Source organism: Cololabis saira, chromosome 4, assembly GCF_033807715.1.
Source record: "Cololabis saira isolate AMF1-May2022 chromosome 4, fColSai1.1, whole genome shotgun sequence".
Taxonomy (NCBI): Eukaryota; Metazoa; Chordata; class Actinopteri; order Beloniformes; family Belonidae; genus Cololabis; species Cololabis saira.
Window position 1 is genome coordinate 47103175 of NC_084590.1, and position 24693 is coordinate 47127867.

Genomic DNA, 24693 nt, shown 5'->3' on the forward strand with positions numbered 1-24693 from the left:
ATATATATATATATATATATATATATATAAACTTAAGCTTATGACGCCTACCCTTTTCACAAGAAAAAGTATTAGCTTTTATAAACTAGTGCAATGTCATTAATAAATATCATTCCATACAGTATACATGTATACATACACACACATACATACGCACATAAATACATACACACATACATACACATGTCCCTAGGTACATGCCTATGTGTATTATCCCTTTTGTTTTATATGTATTAATCATTTTGTATTTCTAGGTGCTTTTGAACTGTAACAACATGCTCCACATTTCCATATCTATATCTCAGCTGTTCCACAGATTAACTCCTGTCACTGAGATCGTCGTTGTTTAACGTTGGTTCTTGCCTTTGTTTTCCTGAACATTTATGTTCCTCTTAGTTCATATTTATAACTCTGCTTTGGAAAAGCTTCAGAATGCTGTCAGGAAGTATTTGATTGTTGATTTTAAACGTAAATTGCGCTGTTTTAAGGTCTACCATTTAAGCACATTTGTATTTACGAATAAGAGAGAGAGAGAGAGAGAGATAAAGAGAGATAAATGGAGAGACAGAGAGAGCATCATGGTGAACAGCAGAGAGAGAGAAAGAGAAAGAGAGAGAGACAGAGAGAGAGAGAGAACAGAGAGAGAGAGAGACAGACGGACAAAGATAAAGAGAGAGAGACAGAGAGAGAGAGGGACACATGTAAACGAGGAACCGTCAGAGAGGAAACCAGACCAGCTCCTGATCCGAGTCCATCTGCAACAGCAGCTGCTGCAGGATTCCAGCTGACAGCAACATCTGGAGACTCCGTCTGCAGCAACATCTGGAGGCTCCGTCTGCAGCAACATCTGGAGGCTCCGTCTGCAGCAACATCTGGAGGCTCCGTCTGCAGGAACATCTGGAGGCTCCGTCTGCAGGAACATCTGGAGGTTCCGTCTGCTGCAACATCTGGAGGCTCCGTCTGCAGCAGCTGGTGCTTGGTGGTGAGTACAGATGTTCGTTGAGAAATGCTCATCCCTGCAGCTGCAGGACACCTGACACAGGGCACGCCAACCAAGCGTCCAATCAGAGCAACCAACACCAGAGAAGAAGAGTTCAACTAAACTTTTTAACTACCGTATTTTCTGGACTATAAGCCGCTACTTTTTTCATAGGTTTTCAACCATGCAGCTTATACAAAGGTGCAGCTATTCTGTGGATTTTTCTTCCACCGCTCGGGGCGCTCTAACCGGAATTAGAATCAAAACTAAGACAAAATAAATGCAAAGAAGAATACGCTACTTCTTCTTTAGCAGATAGAAGTAGGTAGAAGCAGATTTCAAACAGATAAATAAATAAATAAATACCGGTTATTTTCTCTTGGTTCTGTCCCGTTTTAATCAGCAAAGTTGCTGCCGTGTTAAAAGACACTGTTAGGAAAGGATCTATTTAGGTACAAACATGTACATCATTTACAGTTCAAAATCCTTCTGTACATGTAGTAAATATCTAATCTAACAACATAAATATCTGCGGCATGCATATCTTTTTTTTTTTTTAAATAGAGCGGATCCAGCTTGTATGCAGGTGCAGCTTGTATATCTTTTTTTAATTATTTTTTTAAAAATAGAGCGGATGTGGCTTATATGCATGTGTGGCTTATAGTCCAGAAAATATGGTATTAGTCTAAAGTTGTTCATCTTTGATGTCGACCAAACAAACAGATCCAAGCAGCCGAGTGTTTGAAGTAGTTAGTTAGGACTGTTAATTTAGTTTAAAAAGTTAAAAAAAAAAACATCAAATCAACATAAACTGACACAGCTGAATCTAAAATCAGCGGTTAAAATCCTGAGCGGACAGCAGAACCTTTGAGCAACAGAGTCATGGACTCGTCTCCTCTTTGGACCCTTGGACCACACCCGGCCATCACGGCACCTGTAGTGTGATTTACAGCAGAAATATCAGGACTAGGACTTAACACGCTTACCGTGTCTTGGTAACCATGGTTACCTTTCAAAACCATGACAACTCTACAAGTGGAGGTGTTATAGTCCCATGTCAGGTAAAAAGATACGAAGCAACACATTTCTGCACAGTTAGGAGCATCCTTTAGTTGACTGGGCGACGTCTATCATTCTAATTAGTGCGAAGGCCCTATTGTATCTGTAAGAATTTTTTTTCCGACGGAATGAGGGCCTTTTTGCCCCCCTAAACGTGCCCCTAAAAGTCATCAAATTTTGCACGCAAGCCAGGCCTGGTGAAAAATGTGATATTTAATGGTTTGCATTAATGGCCAGCCAAAAGTTGTTCAGCCAAAATGGCTCTGTAGCGCCCCCTTGAAAATGTATACAATTATACAATCGAACCCGTCTCCCCAGATTGACATAGAAAAATGAAATTCGCTACTCATGTACAACACGTCAAGACGCACCAAAAAGTCCCTTACACCAATACCCTAACACAAACAGGAAATCGGCCATCTTGAATCAAATGGATGATTGTTCGCCATTGTCACACAACATATTTGAACGAACTAGTCCTAGGGATTTTATCACACCAACTTCAAATTCGCTCAGAATCATCTTCAGACATTGGAGACAAAAAGTTATCAAAATCGTTTTCCTACGTTATTCCTGGTTGCCGGGACGAAGCGGCAAATTTCCATGTCTTGCCATGAAAAAGGAAGCTGCTATAACTTCGGCATACTTTGTCCAATCTGCACCAAATTTCTCATGCTTCATAAGTGACCCGCCCTGAACACACCTGCACTACCATATTGACTCAGAATCATAGTGTCCCCTACTGGCAACAGGAACTTATTACACATCATATTTTTCGTGCAAATATAAGACATAAAGAGTCATGGATGGTGTCATCGGACTCAGTTTTGAATCCTTGAGCATAATTGGTGTGAATTAGCCCCGCCCCTTCCGATTGGTCGATATTTGATAGTTCCTATTTTCTGCCATAACTTTTGAATGGTTTGATATAAAGAGTGGAGTCATCGGACTTAGTTTTGAATCCTTGACCTTTATTGGTGCAGCTTTAATTTGTTTTTGTGTTTACATTTCTTTTATTGTTGTCATTTTTTACGTTCATCTGAGCCTTCTGTTTTAATTAATATTTTGCTTTACTCCGTATTTTATCGTCAGGCACTTTGTGATTTTTGTCTTCGAATTAGATTAATTGATTGATTGAATGGTTTTTTTCATTGGTGGGAGCACAACCAATGACTAGCTGTCATCACTTTAGCTACATACCATTGTATTGTCCTCTGAGCTGTAATAAAAGGCCTAAAAGAAACAAAACCAAACAAAGCTTCATATTTAAAAGAGAATATATTTTATTGTGCTGTAGCATCCATTTTTTGATTTGTATTGGAGTTAGACAGCAAGGTAGCAAGACAGAAAGGTAGTGATACGGGAAGGTAGTGATACAGGAAGGTAGTGATACAGGAAGGTAGTGAGACAGGAAGGAAATGGGACAGGAAGTCAGCAAGATGGGAAAGTAGTGAGACAGGAAGGTAGTGATACAGGAAGGTAGCAAGACAGGAAGGTAGTGATACAGGAAGGTAGTAAGATAGGAAGGTAGTGAGACAGGAAGGAAATGGGACAGGAAGGCAGCAAGATGGGAAAGTAGTGAGACAGGACGGTAGTAAGACAGGAATGTAGTAATAATAATAATAATAATGAATTAAATTTATAATGCACTTTCCATTCGGAAATCTCAAAGTGCTTACAAAAAAAAAAAAAAAAAAAATCATTTATCAAAGCTGGCATATGCTTTGTTAAAAAGGTGAGTTTTAAGTCCTCTCTTGAAAGTGTCAACTGTCTGTGGTTCTCTCAGGTGGGTGGGGAGGGTGTTCCACAGTTTAGGGGCAACGGAGCAGAAGGCCCGGTCACCCATAGTGACTAGCTTGGTTTTGGTGGGTTTGAGGAGGTGGTTGTTAGCTGAGCGGGTGCGGGTGGGGGGCTGAGGATGAATCAGCTCCTTGAGGTAAGGGGGAGCGTTGCCGTGGATGCATTGGTAGGTGAGTAGGGAGATCTTGAATTCAGTCCGGGAGGAGATGGGGAGCCAGTGCAGTGAGTGGAGGATGGGAGTGATGTGGTCATATTTGCGCACTCTCATCAGGATCCTAGCAGCACTGTTCTGTATGTATTGGAGCTTTTGAAGGCTCTTGCTTGGGATCCCGATGAGAAGTGCATTGCAGTAGTCTAGCCTGGAGGAGACGAAGGCGTGGACCAGTTTTTCTGCATCTTTCGGGGACAGTATGGGGCGGAGTTTGGCGATGTTTTTGAGGTGGAAGAAGGAAGTTTGACGGAGGTGATTGATGTGGGCCTCATAGTTGAGGTGGGGGTCCATTCTGACACCCAGGTTGGTGATGACGGATGACAGAGGGATATCCTGGCCAGAAAAGGTGATGCATGTGATGGGAGATGACTTGACCTGGTGTGGGGTGCCGATGAGCATGGCTTCTGTTTTGCTGCTGTTGATCTGTAAAAAGTGTTGTTTCATCCACGCCTTGATCTCCTCCAGGCAGATGGTGAGTGTGGATGAAGTTGACTGTGCAGAAGATGGGTCCAGTTTTAAGTAAAGCTGTGTGTCATCAGCATAGCAGTGGAAGGCCAAGCCGTGCCTGCTGATGACACTGCCGAGGGGGAGCATGTACAGGGTGAAGAGGGTGGGGCAGAGTACAGATCCTTGAGGGACACCGCAGGTGATGGGCTGGGTTTGGGATTTAACGCCTCCCAAGGAGATGCACTCGGTTCTTTCTGTGAGGTATGATCTGAACCAGTCCAGGGCGGTATTGCGGAGTCCAATGGTGGAGTGGAGGCGGTGTAGCAGGATGGAGTGGTCGACGGTGTCAAATGCGGCTGTGAGATCCAGGAGGATGAGGAGGGAGGGGGAGCCGCCATCAGCTGCCATTAGAAGGTCATTGGTGACCCTGACCAGTGCTGTTTCAGTACTGTGGGCGGAGCGGAAACCAGACTGGAATTTTTCAGCCAGGTTATTGCCGTTCAGGTGATGTTGTAGTTGAGTGGCAACTACTTTCTCCAGGACCTTGGAGAGGAACGGGAGGTTGGAGATGGGTCTGTAGTTGGCATGAAGTTCTGGGTCTAGGGTGGGTTTTTTGAGAAGTGGGGTGATGATGGCCGTTTTCAGAGCTGGGGGAACGTGGCCGGACTGAAGGGAGAGGTTAATTGCTTCTGTGATCAGGGGGCTTATGGCTTTGATGTGCAGTTTGACCAGGGATGTGGGAAGGGGGTCCAGGGAACAGGTGGAGGGCTTCATGCGGCCGATGGTGTCTTCAACCTCTTGCTGCGTGGTGGGAGAAAAGCAGCATAGAGGCTGGGAAGGCCCAGGCTGTGGGCTGGCTGTTGGGGCAGAAGAAGTAGGCGGGGCGGAAAGGGAGGAACGAATATTGTCAACTTTTGCTCTGAAAAACGTTAGGAATTTGTCACACTGTTCAGTTGTGGCTGCTCTGTTTGAGGGGGTTTGTGGTTTTAGGAAGTGGTCTATGGTTGAAAAGAGCTGTTTTGAGTTGCCAGGGTTGTTATTGATGATGTTGGAGTAGAAATCAGTCCGTGTCTTTCTGAGGGCCTCGGAGTATGCCTTTTGATGGTCCCTGTAGGCCAATTTGTGTACCGTTAGTCCAGAAGTAATGTGACGCCGTTCGAGGACACGCCTAGCCGCCTTCATTTTTCGTAGCTCGCTGTTGAACCATGGAGCTGAACGGGAAAATCTGACAGTTCTGCTTTGAAGTGGGGCATGTGTGTCAAGGAGACTGCTCAGTGATGAGTTGTAGAATTCCACCGACTCAGTGGTTGATGAATGGGTGGTAGAGGAGAGATGGTTGAGGTCTGCAGTCAGGGCGTCTGGGTTTATGTTTTTTAAGCTTCTGAAGATAATTTGACGTTTGGGTTTAGTGTGGGAGGAGGGAAATGGCAGGATGAAGGAAATGGCCTTGTGATCGGACACTCCCATTTCATATGCGACCAGATTGCTGACCGGAGCAGTGTCAGCGATGACCAAATCAAGTGTGTGGCCCTTCCTGTGTGTGGGGACATGGACATGCTGTGAGAGGTTGAGGGAGTTGATGAGTTGCAGGAATTCAGATGCAAAAGGGCAGGAGGGGTTGTCGACGTGGATGTTGGCATCTCCAAGGATTATTATGTTTGAGGATGAGGTGCAGAGTGATGTGAGAAGATCGTGGATTTCAGAAATGAAGACAGAATTTGGTTTCAGTTTGGGTGGCCGGTAGATAAGCAGTATTGTCATTTGGAAAGGTGGTTTAGAATGAACAGCAAGGCATTCAAAAGAGGATGGGGGGGTGAGGGGGAGGGGTGATATTTCCAGCTCATTTTTGTGAAAAATGGCAAGGCCACCACCCCGACCAGTACTGCGGGCTTTTTGTATATAGCAGTAACCTGGTGGACAGGCTGCATTAAGGCTTGAAAAAACCCCAGGCTGGTGCCAGGTTTCAGTGAGACACATGACATCCAAGCCCTTATCCAGAATATGTTCGTTGATGAGAGGAGCTTTGAGAGTGAGGGATTGAGCATTAAAAAGCTCTATTTTGACTGTTGGTAGAGTGGTATGTCTCTGAATGGGAATGAGTACATGGAAATCCACTCCACGTTTTCCATGCTGCCGCCCGGGCTGTAGCGTTCTTGCGGTGTTTCCAAGGCTACAAGCTCTGAAGGCGGCAGTGTTCTGATGACGTAGAACAGATGCGACGGGGCGCTCAGCTGAGCGGGTGCATGGAAAGTTATGGCCGGGCTGGGAGTAAACAGAGTTATGACGGGAACTTCTGTGGATGTAACGTGGTCTGCGAAGAAGTCCTAGATGTTTGATGACTGAAACACACGTTGGAATTGTGTGGTTGTTCAGCTGTAGGAGGCGTGAGATGGAGTAATGCAGCAGCATCGTTGCAGGGAGTTGGAAGCCCTGGATGTTGTTAGCCGGTAGCACTCGGGGCTAACTGAGGAGGATTGTTGCGGTCCGAGGCAGACGTAGCCCGGCCGCTTTAGCCTCACAGTCACAGTAGCCTACAATGCCAGCTCGACTCTCCGCTTTAGGGCAGGACCCGGATAAATGCTTATTCACCGGGGGCCCGAGGGCTGGCAGCTGGCGGCGGAGGTTTGTTGTGGTTTCCTCGCTCCGGGGCAGAACCCGGCGAGACCGCTTCAGCCTCACAACGATGCTGAAGATCCGACAGCTGGGCCAGGTGGAGAGTTTGGAGGTAATCCGATGCTCCAGGGGGTGAAAAACTGGAGCCAGCCAGATGTCAGAGGTAGGCAAGCCGTCCGGGTTGTAATAACAGCAATTTGGCTTGCTGTTGGTCGTAAAGTTGACGAACAGACAAGAGAAAAACAAGAAAAAAGCTAAGACTAAAAGACTGACTTTAAAACTAACGTTGACACTGGTTTTAAAAGTAGAAAAATAGGTAAAAATAGGTAAAAGCTGCGTAGTTCTGACGGAGAAGCGGCAAACAATCAGTGCCAGCGTCCTCTCACGCCCGGTCTCACTCAGTATCAATGTAGTGATACAGGAAGGTAATAAGACAGGAAGGTAGTGATACAGGAAGGTAGTGATACAGGAAAGTAGTGATACAGGAAGGTAGTGATACAGGAAAGTAGTGATACAGGAAAGTAGTGATACAGGAAGGTAGTGATACAGGAAGGTAGTGATACAGGAAGGTAGTGATACAGGAAGGTAGTGATACAGGAAAGTAGTGATACAGGAAGGTAGCAAGACAGGAAGGTAGTGATACAGGAAGATAGTAAGATAGGAAGGTAGTGAGACAGGAAGGAAATGGGACAGGAAGGCAGCAAGATGGGGAAGTAGTGAGACAGGACGGTAGTAAGACAGGAATGTAGTGATACAGGAAGGTAATAAGACAGGAAGGTAGTGATACAGGAAAGTAGTGATACAGGAAGGTAGTGATACAGGAAAGTAGTGATACAGGAAAGTAGTGATACAGGAAGGTAGTGATACAGGAAAGTAGTGATACAGGAAAGTAGTGATACAGGAAGGTAGTGATACAGGAAAGTAGTGATACAGGAAGGTAGTGATACAGGAAAGTAGTGATACAGGAAGGTAGTGATACAGGAAGGTAGTGATACAGGAAGGTAGTGATACAGGAAAGTAGTGATACAGGAAAGTAGTGATACAGGAAGGTAGTGATACAGGAAGGTAGTGATACAGGAAGGTAGTAAGACAGGAAGGTAGTAAGACAGGAAGGTAGTAAGACAGGAAGGAAGCGAGACAGGAAGGCAGCAAGATGGGAAAGTAGTGAGACAGGACGGTAGTAAGACAGGAAGGTAGTGATACAGGAAGGAACTGTGACAGGAAGGTAGTGAGACAGGAAGGTACTGATAAAGGAAGGTAGTAAGACAGGAAAGTAGTAAGACAGGACGGTAGTGATATAGGAAGCAACTGTGACAGGAAGGTAGTGATACAGGAAAGTAGTGATACAGGAAGGTAGTGATACAGGAAGGAATTGTGACAGGAAGGTAGTAAGACTGTGTGGCAGGGTGGAGGATTGGGCGTGGTCTGCGGGGCTGATTGGGCACACCTGTGCCCAATCGATCTCTCTACCCTGCCTGGCTATTTGAACAGCGGCTGCACACCAGCAAGCGGTTCTGCTGCTTGAGGAATGACACAGAGCTACCCTGTGTGCTTATTCACGTCTGTGTCTGAGGGAAATAAAGAACCACAATTTCTCCACTAAACCCTGTGTTCTCTGTCCTGTCGGTTGACCCCAGGTAGCCATCGCTTGCTACAGACTTTTTTCCTGGCATTATCATGATATCAGCAAGCCAACTGGCTTGCTGATTGGGTAACGTATTGCGTCACGCATCGCGTCACTTCCTGGTGTTTGCGGTCTGTGCTGCTGCCGTCTCACAGCGTTTGCAGGCTCAGATCTCTCCCGACTTTTTATCTAAAACTTAGACTGTTTTCTGGTAAAATAGCACTATATCTGGTACATTACTGTCTTTATTTCAACACTCGCTCATTTTCTCTTCCGTAACTTTCACTGTCACCAATCACCGATACATTTTCTGTCCGTTAGCCTCCGTTAGCATCTTAGCATGGCCGCTCCGGCTCCCACCGCTTCACCTCTTTGCTGCTCAGTGTGTGAAATGTTTAGTTATGCCTCCTTTAGTGAAGACGGTAAGTGCTTAAAGTGTAGCTTATTTGCAGGGCTGGAGGCGAGGCTCAGTCAGTTAGAGGTCCGGTTTGGCCAACTAGACCATAGTCCGATAGAATCCTCTGCGGACCGGCCCGTAGCAGCTGAGCGTAACCGCTCCCCTGCAGCTCCCCGGCAGCCGGCCAGGCAGGGCAGCTGGGTGACGGTTCGGAGGAAGGGTAGTCTTAAAGGGCTCACAGAACACCACCACCCGCTTCATGTGTCTAACCGTTTTTCCCCACTCAGCGACACATCTGTTGAGAAACAGACCCTGGTGATTGGAGACTCTATTGTGAGACATGTGAAACCGACTCCAGAGACCTTAGTTAGGTGTATCCCGGGGGCCAGAGCGGGCGACATAGAAGCAAATTTGAAGCTACTGGCAAAGGGTAATCGTAAATATGGTAAAGTTATCATCAATGTCGGAGCTAATGACTCCCGTCTTCGCCAGTCGGAAGTAACCAGAATGAATATTGTCTCGGTGTGTAACTACGCCAAAACCATGTCGGACTCCGTAGGTTTTTCTGGCCCTCTCCCCAATCTGACCAGCGATGACATGTTTAGTCGCATGCTCTCGCTCCGCCGCTGGTTGTCTCAGTGGTGTTCAGAAAACGACGTGGACTTTATTGACAACTGGGAGACATTCTGGGGAAAGCCCGGTCTGATTAGAAGGGACGGCATTCATCCCACCCGGGATGGTGCAGCTCTTATGTCTAGAAATCTGGCCAATGTTATTAGACACTCCCCCTGACAATGCAGGGTCCAGGCCAGGATGCAGAGCTGTAGTTTAACAGGGCTGGAGGCGAGGCTTAGTCAGTTAGAGGTCCGGTTTGGCCAACTAGACCATAGTCCGATAGAATCCTCTGCGGACCGGCCCGTAGCAGCTGAGCGTAACCGCTCCCCTGCAGCTCCCCGGCAGCCGGCCAGGCAGGGCAGCTGGGTGACGGTTCGGAGGAAGGGTAGTCTTAAAGGGCTCACAGAACACCACCACCCGCTTCATGTGTCTAACCGTTTTTCCCCACTCAGCGTCACATCTGTTGCTTCTCAAGGACCAACGCCTGCCAACAAAACTGTAGGATTGCATTATGTAATTAACGACTCTAAAACTGTAGGATTACATGATATTGGCGACTCTGGCCAGGTGCCTAGCAAAATAGAAGTGGTTGCAGTTCCCCGCCCTCCAAAAGTTCACCAGGTGCAGCGTTATAGAGGCGTTAACCAAGATAACCTTGTAAAAATTAAAACCAATGCACATTTGGTACCAATTACAGACCGAAAAATTAGATGCGGACTACTAAATATACGATCATTAAGCTCTAAGTCTCTGTTAGTAAATGATATAATTACAGAGAGCAGGAGTGATATTTTCTGCTTAACAGAAACATGGTTACAGGAGGAAGAGTATGTTAGTTTGAATGAATCAACTCCGCCCGGCTACTTTAATCATCACATTCCTAGAAGCACGGGCCGAGGCGGAGGAGTCGCAGCAATTTATAACTCCGGTCTCCAAACAAAAATTGAACCTAAGTGCAACTATAATACATTTGAAAGCCTCATGCTTGGTCTGAAATTTCCGAGCCGGAAATCAGAGAAGCCAGTTGTGTTAGTGGTAGTGTACCGGCCCCCTGCTGGTGCGTATCTGGAGTTTTTGTCTGAATTTTCAGATTTCCTTTCTGGATTATTGATCAGCACAGATAAATTCATCATAGTGGGTGATTTTAACATTCATATGGATGTTGAAAGCGATAATCTTAAATTAGCCTTCGATTCTCTTCTAGAATCAATGGGTATCTCACAAAAAGTGGATAAACCGACGCACTGTTTTAATCATACTCTCGATCTCGTTCTCACCTACGGTGTTGAAACTGATGGTCTGTTGGTGTCACCTGTAAACTCCCTTTTATCCGACCATTACTTAATAACGTTTGAATTTAATTTTGTTGATGTTGAAGTGCAAAATAGGAGGTATTACTTTAGCAGATGTTTGTCTGATGAAGTTATTGTTAAATTTAGGGAGGCCATTGCTTATCTTACGACAGTGCGAAATAGTGATGTAGTCGAGGCCAGTGACCTGGGTTCTACCTCTGCAGATGTTGATTTCCTTGCTAGTAACACTGCTGATTTGTTGCATTCAGCTTTAGATGAAGTTGCTCCTTTGAAAAGGAGGGTTTCTAGCCACAGGAGCTTAACTCCCTGGTATAATTCAGATATCCGCATGTTGAAACAAAACGTGCGTAAAATGGAAAGGAAGTGGTACTCTTGTAGGTCTGTAGACTCTCATCGTGAATGGAAAGATACTCTGATAGTATATAAAAAAGCCATTCGCAAAGCCAGAACAGCTTATTATTCAACATTGATAGAGGATAACAAAAGTAACCCACGTTTTCTGTTCAGCACTGTAGCCAGGCTGACAAAGAGTCACAACTCTGTTGAGCCGTGCATTCCTGCAGCTCTCAGTAGTGAGGACTTTATGGGCTTCTTCAACAGTAAAATCGCGAGAATTAGAGAAGAAATCAACCAGCCGGTTGTAGGTGTTTCTTCAGCTTTAGCGACTTCCCTAGGCTCTGACTTGTCTCTAGACTGTTTTGATCCTATAGACCTCCCTGAGCTGACTTCACTCGTTAATAGAGCTAAGTCAACCACATGTATGTTAGACCCCATCCCGACTCGACTATTCAAACATATTTTTTCTCTTATTGGTACGACAATACTGGACCAAATTAACTTATCCCTAAGTTTAGGATATGTACCACAGGTTTTCAAAGTCGCAGTAATTAAACCTTTACTTAAAAAACCTTCTCTTGACCCAGACACCTTAGCTAATTATAGACCAATTTCCAACCTTCCATTTTTGTCTAAAATTCTGGAAAAGGCAGTTTCAAGCCAATTATGTGACTATTTGTATAGAAATGATCTGTTTGAAGTCTTTCAGTCAGGGTTCAGAATGCATCATAGCACAGAGACAGCACTTGTTCGAGTCACGAATGACCTCCTTATGGCCTCAGATAAGGGATTAGTGTCCATACTGGTTCTACTGGACCTCAGTGCTGCTTTTGACACTATAGATCATGGCATTTTACTGCACAGGTTAGAGCATGTTGTTGGGATTAAAGGGACAGCTCTATGTTGGTTTAAATCATACCTATCTGACAGGTTCCAGTTTGTTCATGTACATGAGGTTTCTTCAGAACAGTCAAGGGTCTGTTATGGTGTTCCGCAGGGTTCAGTGCTAGGGCCAATCTTGTTCAGTTTATACATGCAGCCGTTGGGAAGTATAATCCAGAATCACGGCATACACTTTCATTGTTATGCTGATGATACGCAGCTCTATTTGTCTATGAAGCCGGATGAAACAGAACCGTTAGTTAAACTTCAGGCATGTCTTAGGGACATCAAGGACTGGATGTCCAGAAATTTCCTGCTTCTAAATTCAGATAAAACAGAGGTTATCATTCTTGGTCCAGAGCATCTTAGGAAGGGATTAGCTGGTGTTGCGATGGCTTCCAGTGCAACTGTGAGAAATCTTGGTGTTATTTTCGATCAGGATTTGTCGTTTAAACCATATGTCAATCAGGTTTGTAAAATAGCCTTTTTCCATCTCCGTAATATTGCAAAGATTAGGAAAATCCTCTCACAGAGTGATGCAGAAAAACTAGTTCATGCGTTTGTATCTTCTAGACTAGATTACTGTAATGTGTTGTTAGCAGGATGTCCAAGTAATTTGCTGAATAGGCTCCAGCTGATCCAAAATGCAGCAGCACGAGTACTGACAGGAATTAGCAGGAGAGACCACATCTCTCCAGTGTTAGCGTCGCTCCATTGGTTACCCGTAAAATTCAGAATCCAATTTAAAATTGTATTACTTGCGTATAAAGCCCAAAACTTCTGCTATCAGGCGCCACTACTATGGAACCAACTTCCAATCTGGGTTAAGGGGGCTGACACCTACTCCACCTTTAAAACTAAACTTAAAACATTTCTGTTTAGTAAAGCCTATAGTTAGTGTTTAGTAAACCTCTAGCTGGTGTTGGTAAATCTCTAGGTAGTGTAAACTTTAGTGTGTCAGAGTCGCTCCTGTGGTTTCTTGTGCTGGCCCCCCCTTCTCCTCCCTTTTCTCTCTTTTGTCCATGTTGCAGCATCCTTTGCCGGACACCGGAACCTGCAGGTGGTCGTGGGTGGCTTGTAGCTTGCATTACGGAGCACAAGTCTTTCCCCGACCCTGCACCCCAACCTGGGACTTGCTGATTGGGCCGGAGCTTCGGGAGCTGCGTGCTGGCCTGCGGTCCCCACCCCTGGTCATCCCGTTGCTGGCCCCCCCTTCTCCTCCCTTTTCTCTCTTTTGTCCTGCAGGTGGCCGTGGGTGGCTTGTAGCTTGCATTACGGAGCACAAGTCTTTTCCTGACCCTGCACCCCAACCTGGGACTTGCTGATTGGGCCGGAGCTTCGGGAGCTGTGTGCTGGCCTGCGGTCCCCACCCCCGGTCATCCCGTTGCTGCTTCCACCTGCCTGCTGTGCTGTTGCCGTCCCTGACCCACCAGTCTGGCCCTCGGCAGGAGGGTCCCCCCTGATGAGCCTGGTCCTGCTCAAGGTTTCTTCCCTCCTAAAGGGGAGTTTTTCCTTGCCACTGTTTGGCTTAAGGTTTTTCTCCCACTAGGGGAGTTTTTACCTGCCATTGTTTATGTAATAACTGCTCGGGGGTCATGTTCTGGGTATGGGTCTCTGTAAAGCGTCTAGAGACAACTCTGTTGTATTAGACGCTATATAAATAAAATTGAATTGAATTGAATTGAAAATTGAATTGAAGGTAGTAAGACAGGAAAGTAGTGATACAGGAAGGTAGCGAGACAGGAAGGCAGCAAGATAGGAAAGTAGTGAGGGAAACAGCTAATATTAATTAGCATCAAAGGTTAACATGAGTTAAGTCAGCTAAACTTAAATGCAAGTTGTGTCTGCGATTAATATGAGGCCGTGTTCAAGCTGACTTCCTGTGTGTTCTGCGTATCTGCAACATTTCTTTGAACAGTGTGAAGAAAAAGAGGCGTTTGTCCACCGAACTCCATCTCATCACCAATCTTTTCACATGGCCAGCTGTGACATACAGAGGCTCTGTTTATCTGACTCATGACTTGCAAATGTTCACATTATCTGCACATATTTCACAGCTGCAAGTACTCTTCCTGAGAACTATGTAAATATCAGAGGATCATTGCATAACTCCCTTCTGTGAAGTGCAAAAGCAGACATTATTGTAGATCAGAATCTCTTTTTTTCTCTATTTTAATCCAAAGTAAATATAGTTTAAATATTCACTTGCATAAACTCTCAGTATTCCTGATCACAGTAAAGCTTGAGTCAAGAAAACTGGACTTCCTTTTCCTTGGCTGACAAATACATTTCGCCATCCATACAAAAGACATCATCATTTCAAGCGGATGGGGAGTTTTGAATCCTCCAATCAGTCTTGTGGGTTGTTAGAGGTTTTTCTTTACTATCAGTTGTTAATCTGGTTTTGGTCACATGAATCATGGTGTCAGTAGTTGGAACACTTCCTGAAAAGGAGATTCAAAGCTGCACTGTAAGTGTTGGAAAGGGGAAATCTGAGGCCACGCCCTCTTTTTAAAGTTGTTCAATCCTGTTTGACATATTTGGCTTATCTGAAAGAGCAGTTGTTTGAATGCTACTACTCCTACTATTGTCATTTAGCAAACACTTTTATCCAAAAGCTAAGAGAACAACACAAGCAAAAACGTAATAAAGTCTTGAATTCACCATAATATCATCTTGTCATAAGTGCATGCAGCTTTCTCAGTGCTGAGTCATGCAAAGAGCTGGACAAATCTTCTAACTCATTCTGATGAGCAGAGAAGTTTACTAGATGCAGAAGTTCTCCTTAAATAGTATTTAGCTTGCTGTTTAAAGTAGGTACAGACCCTTCGTTCCACCACCGGGGGACAACAGAGGACCGACTGCTCCGCCCCCTCCGCCCCCTCCACCCCCTCCGCATGTCTGCACATTTTACAGAAAATCGTGTCGTTGTTTAAACTGTATTCCAACCAAGAAAAACTGTCCATACCACTTTGATGAGAAGCATCTTGATTTTCCATCCTTGACTGCGCTTGGAAATGCCCCCAAACTTGGCTATGAAGGTGGTTCCTCAATTGCGGATAAATGGAGGGGGACTGCAGGTTGACCGGGAGAGAGTGCTGGTGCCGGTGAGCCAGTAGCAGGGCTAACCTCCTCTAGCGGCAGGGCTAACCTCCTCTAGCGGCAGGGCTAACCTCCTCTAGCAGGGCTAACCTCCTCTAGCAGCAGGGATAACCTCCTCTAGCAGGGCTAACCTCCTCTAGCGGCAGGGCTAACCTCCTCTAGCGGCAGGGCTAACCTCCTCTAGCAGCAGGGCTAACCTCCTCTAGCAGGGCTATCCTCCTCTAGCGGCAAGGCTAACCTCCTCTAGCGGCAGGGCTAACCTCCTCTAGCGGCAGGGCTAACCTCCTCTAGCGGCAGGGCTAACCTCCTCTAGTAGCAGGGCTAACCTCCTCTAGCGGCAGGGCTAACCTCCTATAGCAGCAGGGCTAACCTCCTCTAGCGGCAGGGCTAACCTCCTCTAGCGGCAGGGCTAACCTCCTCTAGCAGCAGGGCTAACCTCCTCTAGCGGCAGGGCTAACCTCCTCTAGCAGGGCTAACCTCCTCTAGCGGCAGAGTTAACCTCCTCTAGCGGCAGGGCTAACCTCCTCTCGCAGCAGGGCTAACCTCCTCTAGCAGCAGGGCTAACCTCCTCTAGCGGCAGAGCTAACCTCCTCTAGCGGCAGGGCTAACCTCCTCTCGCAGCAGGGCTAACCTCCTCTAGCAGTGCTAACCTCCTCTAATGGCAGGGCTAACCTCCTCTAGGGGCAGGGCTAACCTCCTCTAGGGGCAGGGCTAACCTCCTCTAGCAGCAGGGCTAACCTCCTCTAGCAGGGCTATCCTCCTCTAGCGGCAGGGCTAACCTCCTCTAGCAGGGCTATCCTCCTCCAGCGGCAGGGCTAACCTCCTCTAGCAGGGCTAACCTCCTCTAGCAGCAGGGCTAACCTCCTCTAGCAGGGCTAACCTCCTCTAGCGGCAGGGCTAACCTCCTCTAGCAGGGCTAACCTCCTCTAGCAGCAGGGCTAACCTCCTCTAGCAGGGCTAACCTCCTCTAGCGGCAGGGCTAACCTCCTCTAGCGGCAGGGCTAACCTCCTCTAGCAGCAGGGCTAACCTTCTCTAGCAGCAGGGTTAACCTCCTCTAGCGGCAGGGCTAACCTCCTCTAGCGGCAGGGCTAACCTCCTCTAGCGGAAGGGCTAACCTCCTCTAGCGGCAGGGCTAACCTCCTCTAGCAGCAGGGCTAACCTCCTCTAGCGGCAGGGCTAACCTCCTCTAGCGGCAGGGCTAACCTCCTCTAGCAGGGCTAACCTCCTCTAGCAGCAGAGCTAACCTCCTCTAATGGCAGGGCTAACCTCCTCTAGGGGCAGGGCTAACCTCCTCTAGGGGCAGGGCTAACCTCCTCTAGCAGCAGGGCTAACCTCCTCTATTAGGGCTATCCTCCTCTAGCGGCAGGGCTAGCCTCCTCTAATGGCAGGGCTAACCTCCTCTAGCGGCAGGGCTAACCTCCTCTAGCGGCAGGGCTAACCTCCTCTAGCAAGGCTATCCTCCTCTAGCGGCAGGGCTAACCTCCTCTAGCAGGGCTAACCTCCTCTAGCAGCAGGGCTAACCTCCTCTAGCAGGGCTAACCTCCTCTAGCGGCAGGGCTAACCTCCTCTAGCGGCAGGGCTAACCTCCTCTAGCAGCAGGGCTAACCTTCTCTAGCAGCAGGGTTAACCTCCTCTAGCAGGGCTAACCTCCTCTAGCAGCAGGGCTAACCTCCTCTAGCAGGGCTAACCTCCTCTAGCGGCAGGGCTAACCTCATCTAGCGGCAGGGCTAACCTCCTCTAGCAGCAGGGCTAACCTCCTCTAGCAGCAGGGCTAACCTCCTCTAGCGGCAGAGCTAACCTCCTCTAGCGGCAGGGCTAACCTCCTCTCGCAGCAGGGCTAACCTCCTCTAGCGGAAGGGCTAACCTCCTGTAGCAGCAGGGCTGACCTCCTCTCGCTGTGCTAACCTCCTCTAATGGCAGGGCTAACCTCCTCTAGCGGCTGGGCTAACCTCCTCTAGGGGCAGGGCTAACCTCCTCTAGCAGCAGGGCTAACCTCCTCTAGCAGGGCTATCCTCCTCTAGCAGAAGGGCTAACCTCCTATAGCGGCAGGGCTAACCTCCTCTAGCGGCAGGGCTAACCTCCTCTAGGGGCAGGGCTAACCTCCTCTAGCAGCAGGGCTGACCTCCTCTAGCAGGGCTATCCTCCTCTAGCGGCAGGGCTAGCCTCCTCTAATGGCAGGGCTAACCTCCTCTAGCGGCAGGGCTAACCTCCTCTAGCGGCAGGGCTAACCTCCTCTAGCAGGGCTAACCTCCTCTAGCGGCAGGGCTAACCTCCTCTAGCGGCAGGGCTAACCTCCTCTAGCAGCAGGGCTAACCTCCTCTAGCAGGGCTAACCTCCTCTAGCGGCAGGGCTAACCTCCTCTAGCGGCAGGGCTAACCTCCTCTAGCAGCAGGGCTAACCTCCTCTAGCAGCAGGGCTAACCTCTTCTAGCAGGGCTATCCTCCTCTAGCGGCAAGGCTAACCTCCTCTAGCGGCAGGGCTTACCTCCTCTAGCGGCAGGGCTAACCTCCTCTAGCGGCAGGGCTAACCTCCTCTAGTAGCAGGGCTAACCTCCTCTAGTGGCAGGGCTAACCTCCTATAGCAGCAGGGCTAACTTCCTCTAGCGGCAAGGCTAACCTCCTCTAGTAGCAGGACTAACCTCCTCTAGCGGCAGGGCTAACCTCCTCTAGTAGCAGGGCTAACCTCCTCTAGCGGCAGAGCTAACCTCCTCTAGCAGCAGGGCTAACCTCCTCTAGCAGCAGGGCTAACCTCCTCTAGCGGCAGGGCTAACCTCCTCTAGTAGCAGGGCTAACCTCCTCTAGCGGCAGGGCTAACCTCCTCTAGCAGCAGGGCTAACCTCCTCTAGCGGCAGGGCTAATCTCCTCTAGCAGCAGGGCTAACCTCCTCTAGCGGCAGGGCTAACCTCCTCTAGCGGAAGGGCTAACCTCCTCTAGCGGCAGGGCTAACCTCCTCTAGCAGCAGGGCTAACCTCCTCTAGCGGCAGGGCTAACCTCCTCTAGTAGCAGGGCTAACCTCCTCTAGCGGCAGGGCTAACCTCCTCTAGCAGCAGGGCTAACCTCCTCTAGCGGCAGGGCTAATCTCCTCTAGCGGCAGGGCTAACCTCCTCTAGCGGCAGGGCTAACCTCCTCTAGCGGAAGGGCTAACCTCCTCTAGCGGCAGGGCTAACCTCCTCTAGCAGGGTTAACCTCCTCTAGCGGCAGGGCTAACCTCCTCTAGCGGCAGGGCTAACCTCCTCTAGCGGCAGGGCTAACCTCCTCTAGCAGCAGGGCTAACCTCCTCTAGCAGGGTTAACCTCCTCTAGCGGCAGGGCTAACCTCCTCTAGCAGCAGGGCTAACCTCCTCTAGCGGCAGGGCTAACCTCCTCTAGCGGCAGGGATAACTTCCTCTAGCGGCAGGGCTAACTTCCTCTAGCGACAGGGCTAACCTCCTCTAGCAGCAGGGCTAACTTCCTCTAGCGGAAGGGCTAACCTCCTCTAGCGGCAGGGCTAGCCTCCTCTAGCAGGGCTAACCTCCTCTAGCAGCAGGGCTAACCTCCTCTAGCAGGGCTAATCTCCTCTAGCAGGGCTAACCTCCTCTAGCAGCAGGGCTAACCTCCTCTAGCGGAAGGGCTAACCTCCTCTAGCAGCAGGGCTAACCTCCTCTAGCGGCAGGGCTAGCCTCCTCTAGCAGGGCTAACCTCCTCTAGCAGGGCTAACCTCCTCTAGCAGCAGGGCTAACCTCCTCTAGTGGCAGGGCTAACTTCCTCTAGCGGAAGGGCTAACCTCCTCTAGCGGCAGGGCTAACCTCCCCTAGCAGCAGGGCTAACCTCCTCTAGCGGAAGGGCTAACCTCCTCTAGCAGCAGGGCTAACCTCCTCCAGCAGCAGGGCTAACCTCCTCTAGCGGCAGGGCTAGTCTCCTTTGGGGCTGAAGAAGTGGGCTGGGCGGACTCCGAGGCACCGGCAGTGGCGTGTCTTTTTCAAGTTTTTGTTTTTTTAAATAACTAATCAATGAACTCTGTTTAGCCATTGTTGTGGCGATAAAGTTGTCTGCAACGCCGGCTAGCATGCTGGCTAAAGGCAGCTCAATTTGTCGGAACCAGAGCAATCAATTATGTCCCGAGGTTCCCTGTAACTTTTTTCAAAAGTTCCGTTTTAATCAGAAGAAAAAAAATAAAGGCTGAACACAAGTCAAAAACAAATCACGTTTATATTTATACCTTTTCTCATATAATTTTGTATGTATTTTGATCAAAGTTGGCTGGGAGGGCCAGTAAGTAATGTGGGTTGGCCGGTGCCACCCAGGCCCATTACTGGCTACGCGCCTGGTGCAGAGAGATTAGCAGCGCAGTGACATTAGCTCTCTTGGGTTGGTTGAACACGTGGGGTCCGTTTCACAAAGCAGGTTCAACAAACTCTGAGTCTAATCCTGAACTCTTAGTTGATCTACTCTGAGATCGGAAACTCCGAGTTTTCGGTTCCAGAACAGCGGATTTTAGGTAATTTACTCAACTCTAAGTAGTTTCACCTGGAGTTAAGCGCAAGCGTGAGGGAAATAAAAAGCCATCATCAGTAGAGCGCTGATACAAGGATTCACCATGGCAACCGGCGACACAAAAGAGCGACATACATTTTCTTTTTTTTCTTTTTAACTTTATTTATCTTTTCAATTTACAAAATCCCTTTGAGGAAACATTAGTTTGCATCTCAAGATCCACATACTTCACGCCACTGGAGTTAGAAGTGTTAATACGTGCGTTTGGCGAGTATGAGAGCATATTTTGGGAAAACAAAATGAAATTTTATTGTCATTTAGATCAGGGCCGTCAATTGGGTACGGCAGCTGCCACACCTCGGCTTCAGGGGAAAATGTAAATGTTTTTTTTTTAATACATTTATGGAATTACTCTGTATCTATTTGTATTGATTTATTCTATTAATTCATACATATAAAATAACTACAAATGCATATCAGAACAACATGATGGATTTCAGTAGGTATTATCTATCCCAACACTTGTATACCCCCCTCATATGTCGAAATGTGAGGTCCCAGCGTCCCTGACGCCAGTGGTAGTTACTAATCTCGTTTTTAGTGCGCTCGGCAGTGTTACTAACTTACAAAAATGAAAAGGAAGCAGACAACCACGCAATAAAAAAAAAGAAAGAAGGCAAGTGATGGGTCCAGTCTAGAGGATATTAACGAGGCTGTTAGCCACTGATGGATTAATTATGCAAGTTCATCTCAAAGTAAGATATAAATCCTCTTATACATCTTTTTAAGGGAAATATTTGACTTTTTTTTTAATCTCCCTCTCCTTTTTGCATTTGGACTTTAACTGTTTGAAGTTAAACTGGGATGTCCCTGTGATATTGTTCCACTGACATAGTGAATAAAGTGAACGAGTTAAATTGCGTTTGTCAGATACGCTTTTTCCGCTCTCTAACTCTGCCGCTTGCTGTCCGTGGTGCAGAAAACGGATGCAATTGCGTAAAGACCCATTGGCTGAATTGACGCCACTGAGGGAGGAGACGGAGAGAAACTCCAGGTTCAATATAAACCTGGTCCCGACCAGGTTAGATTCAGAGAGTCTGTTACTACAGTAACTGACCGAGAGCTTAAGTTACCTCTCTTTGTGAAACAGGCTAGAGTTACCTCTCTTTCTCTGGTTTGAGTTACCTCCCTTTGTGAAACGGAAAACTCAGAGTTTCCCTCATTTCAGGGTTAACAGACTCAGAGTTTTCACTAAACCTGCTTTGTGAAACGGACCCCAGATGTGCTGCTGCATTCTGGATCATCTGCAAAGGTTTAACTGAGCACGCGGGGAGGCCGACCAACAAGGAATTACAGTATTCAATGCGTGACACAACCAGAGCCTTAACCAAGAGCTGTGTTGTATGTTCTGTCAGGTAGGGTCTGATTTTCCTGATGTTGTAAAGAGCAAATCGGCAAAACTGGGAAACCGAGGCAACATGGTCCTTAAAGGTCAGCTGGATGTCTAACATGACACCAATATTCCTAGCAGAAAATGTGGACACAAGTGTGGTGGAATCCAGCTGCTTATCTGAGGAGGTGAGGAACGACTGGCTGGACAGACAGTAAGCTCAGTTTTGGACCGATTTAGCTGAAGGTCCTTCATCCATGCAGAGATATATACGAAAGACAGGCCAATATTCACATTGAGACGACCGTGTCACCAGGTGGGAAGGAAAGGAAGAGCAGGGTGTCATCAGCATAGCAGCGGTAGGAGAACCCAAGAGAGCTGATAATTTCAGCTAGTGAAGTGGTGTATAGTGAAAAGAGAAGAGGGCCCAGCACCTATCTCTGTGGCACCCCTGCTGCCAACTCATTCGATCTGTACACTCGACCTAGCCATGACACTCTTCCTGTGGGGAATGAAAAAAAAAAGAAGAAAAAAGGCATTGGATGAGAAAATAGAAAACTGAATCTGAGAGGTACAGGTGGGCCAAGGAGACTTTGGTTGTTGATGGGGACAAAAACCCAGGTGTGGGAGGAGTTCAGTGAAGCCTCTATCCAAAATAATCAGGTTCAAATGATGGATGGATGAACTCTCTGACTCTGTTGTGTCTCTGTTTCCAGGGATGGATCACCCTAACGCCACCAACGTCTCCACCAGCCAATCAGATTTCAGCAGCATCTTTACCAACCGGGTCCTTCCCTGCTTCTACTGCGTCGTCTTCGTGGTGGGCGTTCCTCTGAATGTCATGGCTGCCTGGATCTTCTTCAGGGTACCTGGAGTCTCAGGTTTCGTGGTCTACCTGAAGAACATGGTGGTGGCGGACCTCCTCATGCTGTCAACCGTCCCCTTCAGGGTTGCACATGATCTGAACCTCGGCATTGGGCATATCCGTGTGATCACCTGCCGCTACACCGCCGTGCTCTTCTACTTCTCCATGTACGTAGGAATCCACTTCATCTGTGTTATCAGCCTCGAGCGATACGTCAAGGTTGTCCACCCCTCTTTGTCCTCCACCTCCTCCTGCAGGTTTATGTTTGGTGGGGTGTCCTCACTCCACCTCCTCCAGAAACCCAGATTTGCTCGCTTGTTGTCACTTTTCAGCTGGGGGCTCTTCTTCTTCCTCGCCCTGCCCAACGTCATCCTGACGAGCAAAACCGCTAACGAGCAAAGCTCCAGGGACTGTATGCAGCTGAAGACGCCGCTGGGCATCAAGTGGCACAAGGTGTCTGTCTTCTCTAACTTGTCTGTGTTCTGGTTGACCCTGGTCATCGTTGTCTTCTGCTACACCTCCATCGCCTATCAGGTGTACAAGTCGTACCGACGCGTTGGCCGTGACAGCAGTGACGTCCGCCGCAAGTCCAACCGCGGCATCTTCAGCATCCTGGCGGTGTTCTTCATCTGCTTCGTGCCGTTTCACATCTGCCGGGTGCCTTTCACTCAGAGCCAGACGACGTCGTCGGACTTCAGCAGGAACATCGAGTTTGCGTTGAAACAGCTGAAGGAGGGGACGATCTTCCTGTCGTCACTTAACGTCTGCCTCGACCCCGTCATCTACTTCCTGATGTGTCGAAGTTTCAGAAAGTTGCTGTTCAGGAAACTGTCAATGAAGCACAGGAGGAGATCGCAAACCAACGCTCAGAGTCTGAGTAACATCAACAGGGAAAGGTCGACTGATACACTAGACTAATAGAGGAAGCGAGGGAATAGTTCAAAATCAAGATTTTGGAACAGAATATTTATGAACAACAACAACCGGAACTGTTTTTTCTTGGCTTGGATGTTTCCGATGGATTAAACCCACATTGTTTATGTAAAATTGTATTCGCTCTCTGAAATAGACAGAAGTTAAACTGGGCTGCATGTTTCACCCAGAGACATCCACAGACTGTACAGGAAGAACTGGACTGTGGTCCTTTACCTGTCTGCATGTTCTCCCTGGGTCTGGGTGGGTTTCCTCCAGGTAGTCTGGTTTCCTCCCACCCAGGAAACATGTTGTTTAGACTAACTGGTAATACTAAATTCTGAAAGTGTCTTGGGCAGTCCTTGAACGAAAAAAGGTCTAAAAAGAGTCCATCTGAATGTTAAGTTAATGAAAAAGTTAATCAAAAAAATTGAAATATGTCGAGTCGGTGTTTGCTGGTTACCAAGCCACAATGTTTGGCGGTCAACTAGCCACGATATTTGGTAGTTACCAAACCAATAATTAGCACAACAAGCCATATTATCTTGTGAGAGCGAGTCTCTCTACTACAAGGCTACCTTGATGACAACTGTTACGAACTGAACAAACTAAGAGGTTCAGGAGCAACAATAGTAGAAATTTCCCGGGAAGGGAAAAAGATGACGGCTGGGAGTTTAAACAAAATTCAGGGATTTTATTAATAAACAAGGACTCAAAAATTGTTAAACACAAAATAATCCTCCAAAAACCGAGGACAACAAGGACTAACCATTTAACAAAAAAAAATCCACTCAAAAGGAGGGACAACCAAGCACGATCGGGGAAACTCAAGAATAACACCGGTCCCTAGGAACCAAATTAACCTTGCTATACACTTGTAGGATACACCTAAATCAGAAAAACACTGGCAGGACACAAGGTGGTGAGACAGCGGTTCTGGGGAGCACTGAAGCTCCACGGACACCGAACACAGCACACAGCAGACACCACGGTCCACACAGGACAGCCACCCGGCAGCTCCAGTCCACTCTCCTTTGTAGCAGTCTCCTGATTGTCACACCTGCGAACCCTCCTGATTGTAGATGGGCCACAGCTGCAAGGCACCGTCCCAGCAAAGAAAACACCCACCCACCCACACACACACACACACTACGGCACGTAACAATAACACAGACTGCAGCTGTCACTCCTCAAGCCACACCCCCAAATATGCAGACATTTATACACTTCCTGATGAAGTTGTCATGGATGTGAAAATCCAGCAGTGGAGACCAAAATCATCCTTTGTTTATATTTTGTGATTTTTACCAGAATGTAAATATGTTTATTTCTGCTTTAAAAAAAAAAATGTGATGAAGGACATTCACCCCATGAACGGACGCAGCATCAGTCACATGGCCCATTGGTTTCTGAGGACAGGTTTTCCTTCGTACTGAAGCCATGTTGCCCCGGAAGCGGACAAAAACATGCAAGTCAATCAAAGTTAGCAGTGGCTACCGGCTGTTTACCGGGTTCACATGCTGGTTTGATGATGAAATCAAGAACTTCAAATAACAGTGAGAAGTGACGACAGATTCACCTCTTCCATTCAACCAGACACGTTGTCCTGATCTGGAATCAGTAACACGTCTTTTTTATATGATTCATATGATGATGAAATTAAGCTATTTCCTCCA

General features: G+C 47.5%; 1 protein-coding gene across 1 annotated transcript; it reads left to right on the forward strand.

Moving 5' to 3' along the window:
- The first annotated feature begins 927 nt into the window (after nucleotides 1–927).
- LOC133442082 (P2Y purinoceptor 14-like) lies at nucleotides 928–23130 on the forward strand. Its single transcript, XM_061719995.1, has 3 exons — nucleotides 928–982; nucleotides 21957–22272; nucleotides 22363–23130. Exons 2-3 carry the CDS (start codon nucleotides 21959–21961, stop codon nucleotides 23021–23023), a joined length of 975 nt encoding a protein of 324 aa, XP_061575979.1. The 5' UTR covers nucleotides 928–982; nucleotides 21957–21958; the 3' UTR covers nucleotides 23024–23130.
- Nucleotides 23131–24693: the final 1563 nt, after the last annotated feature.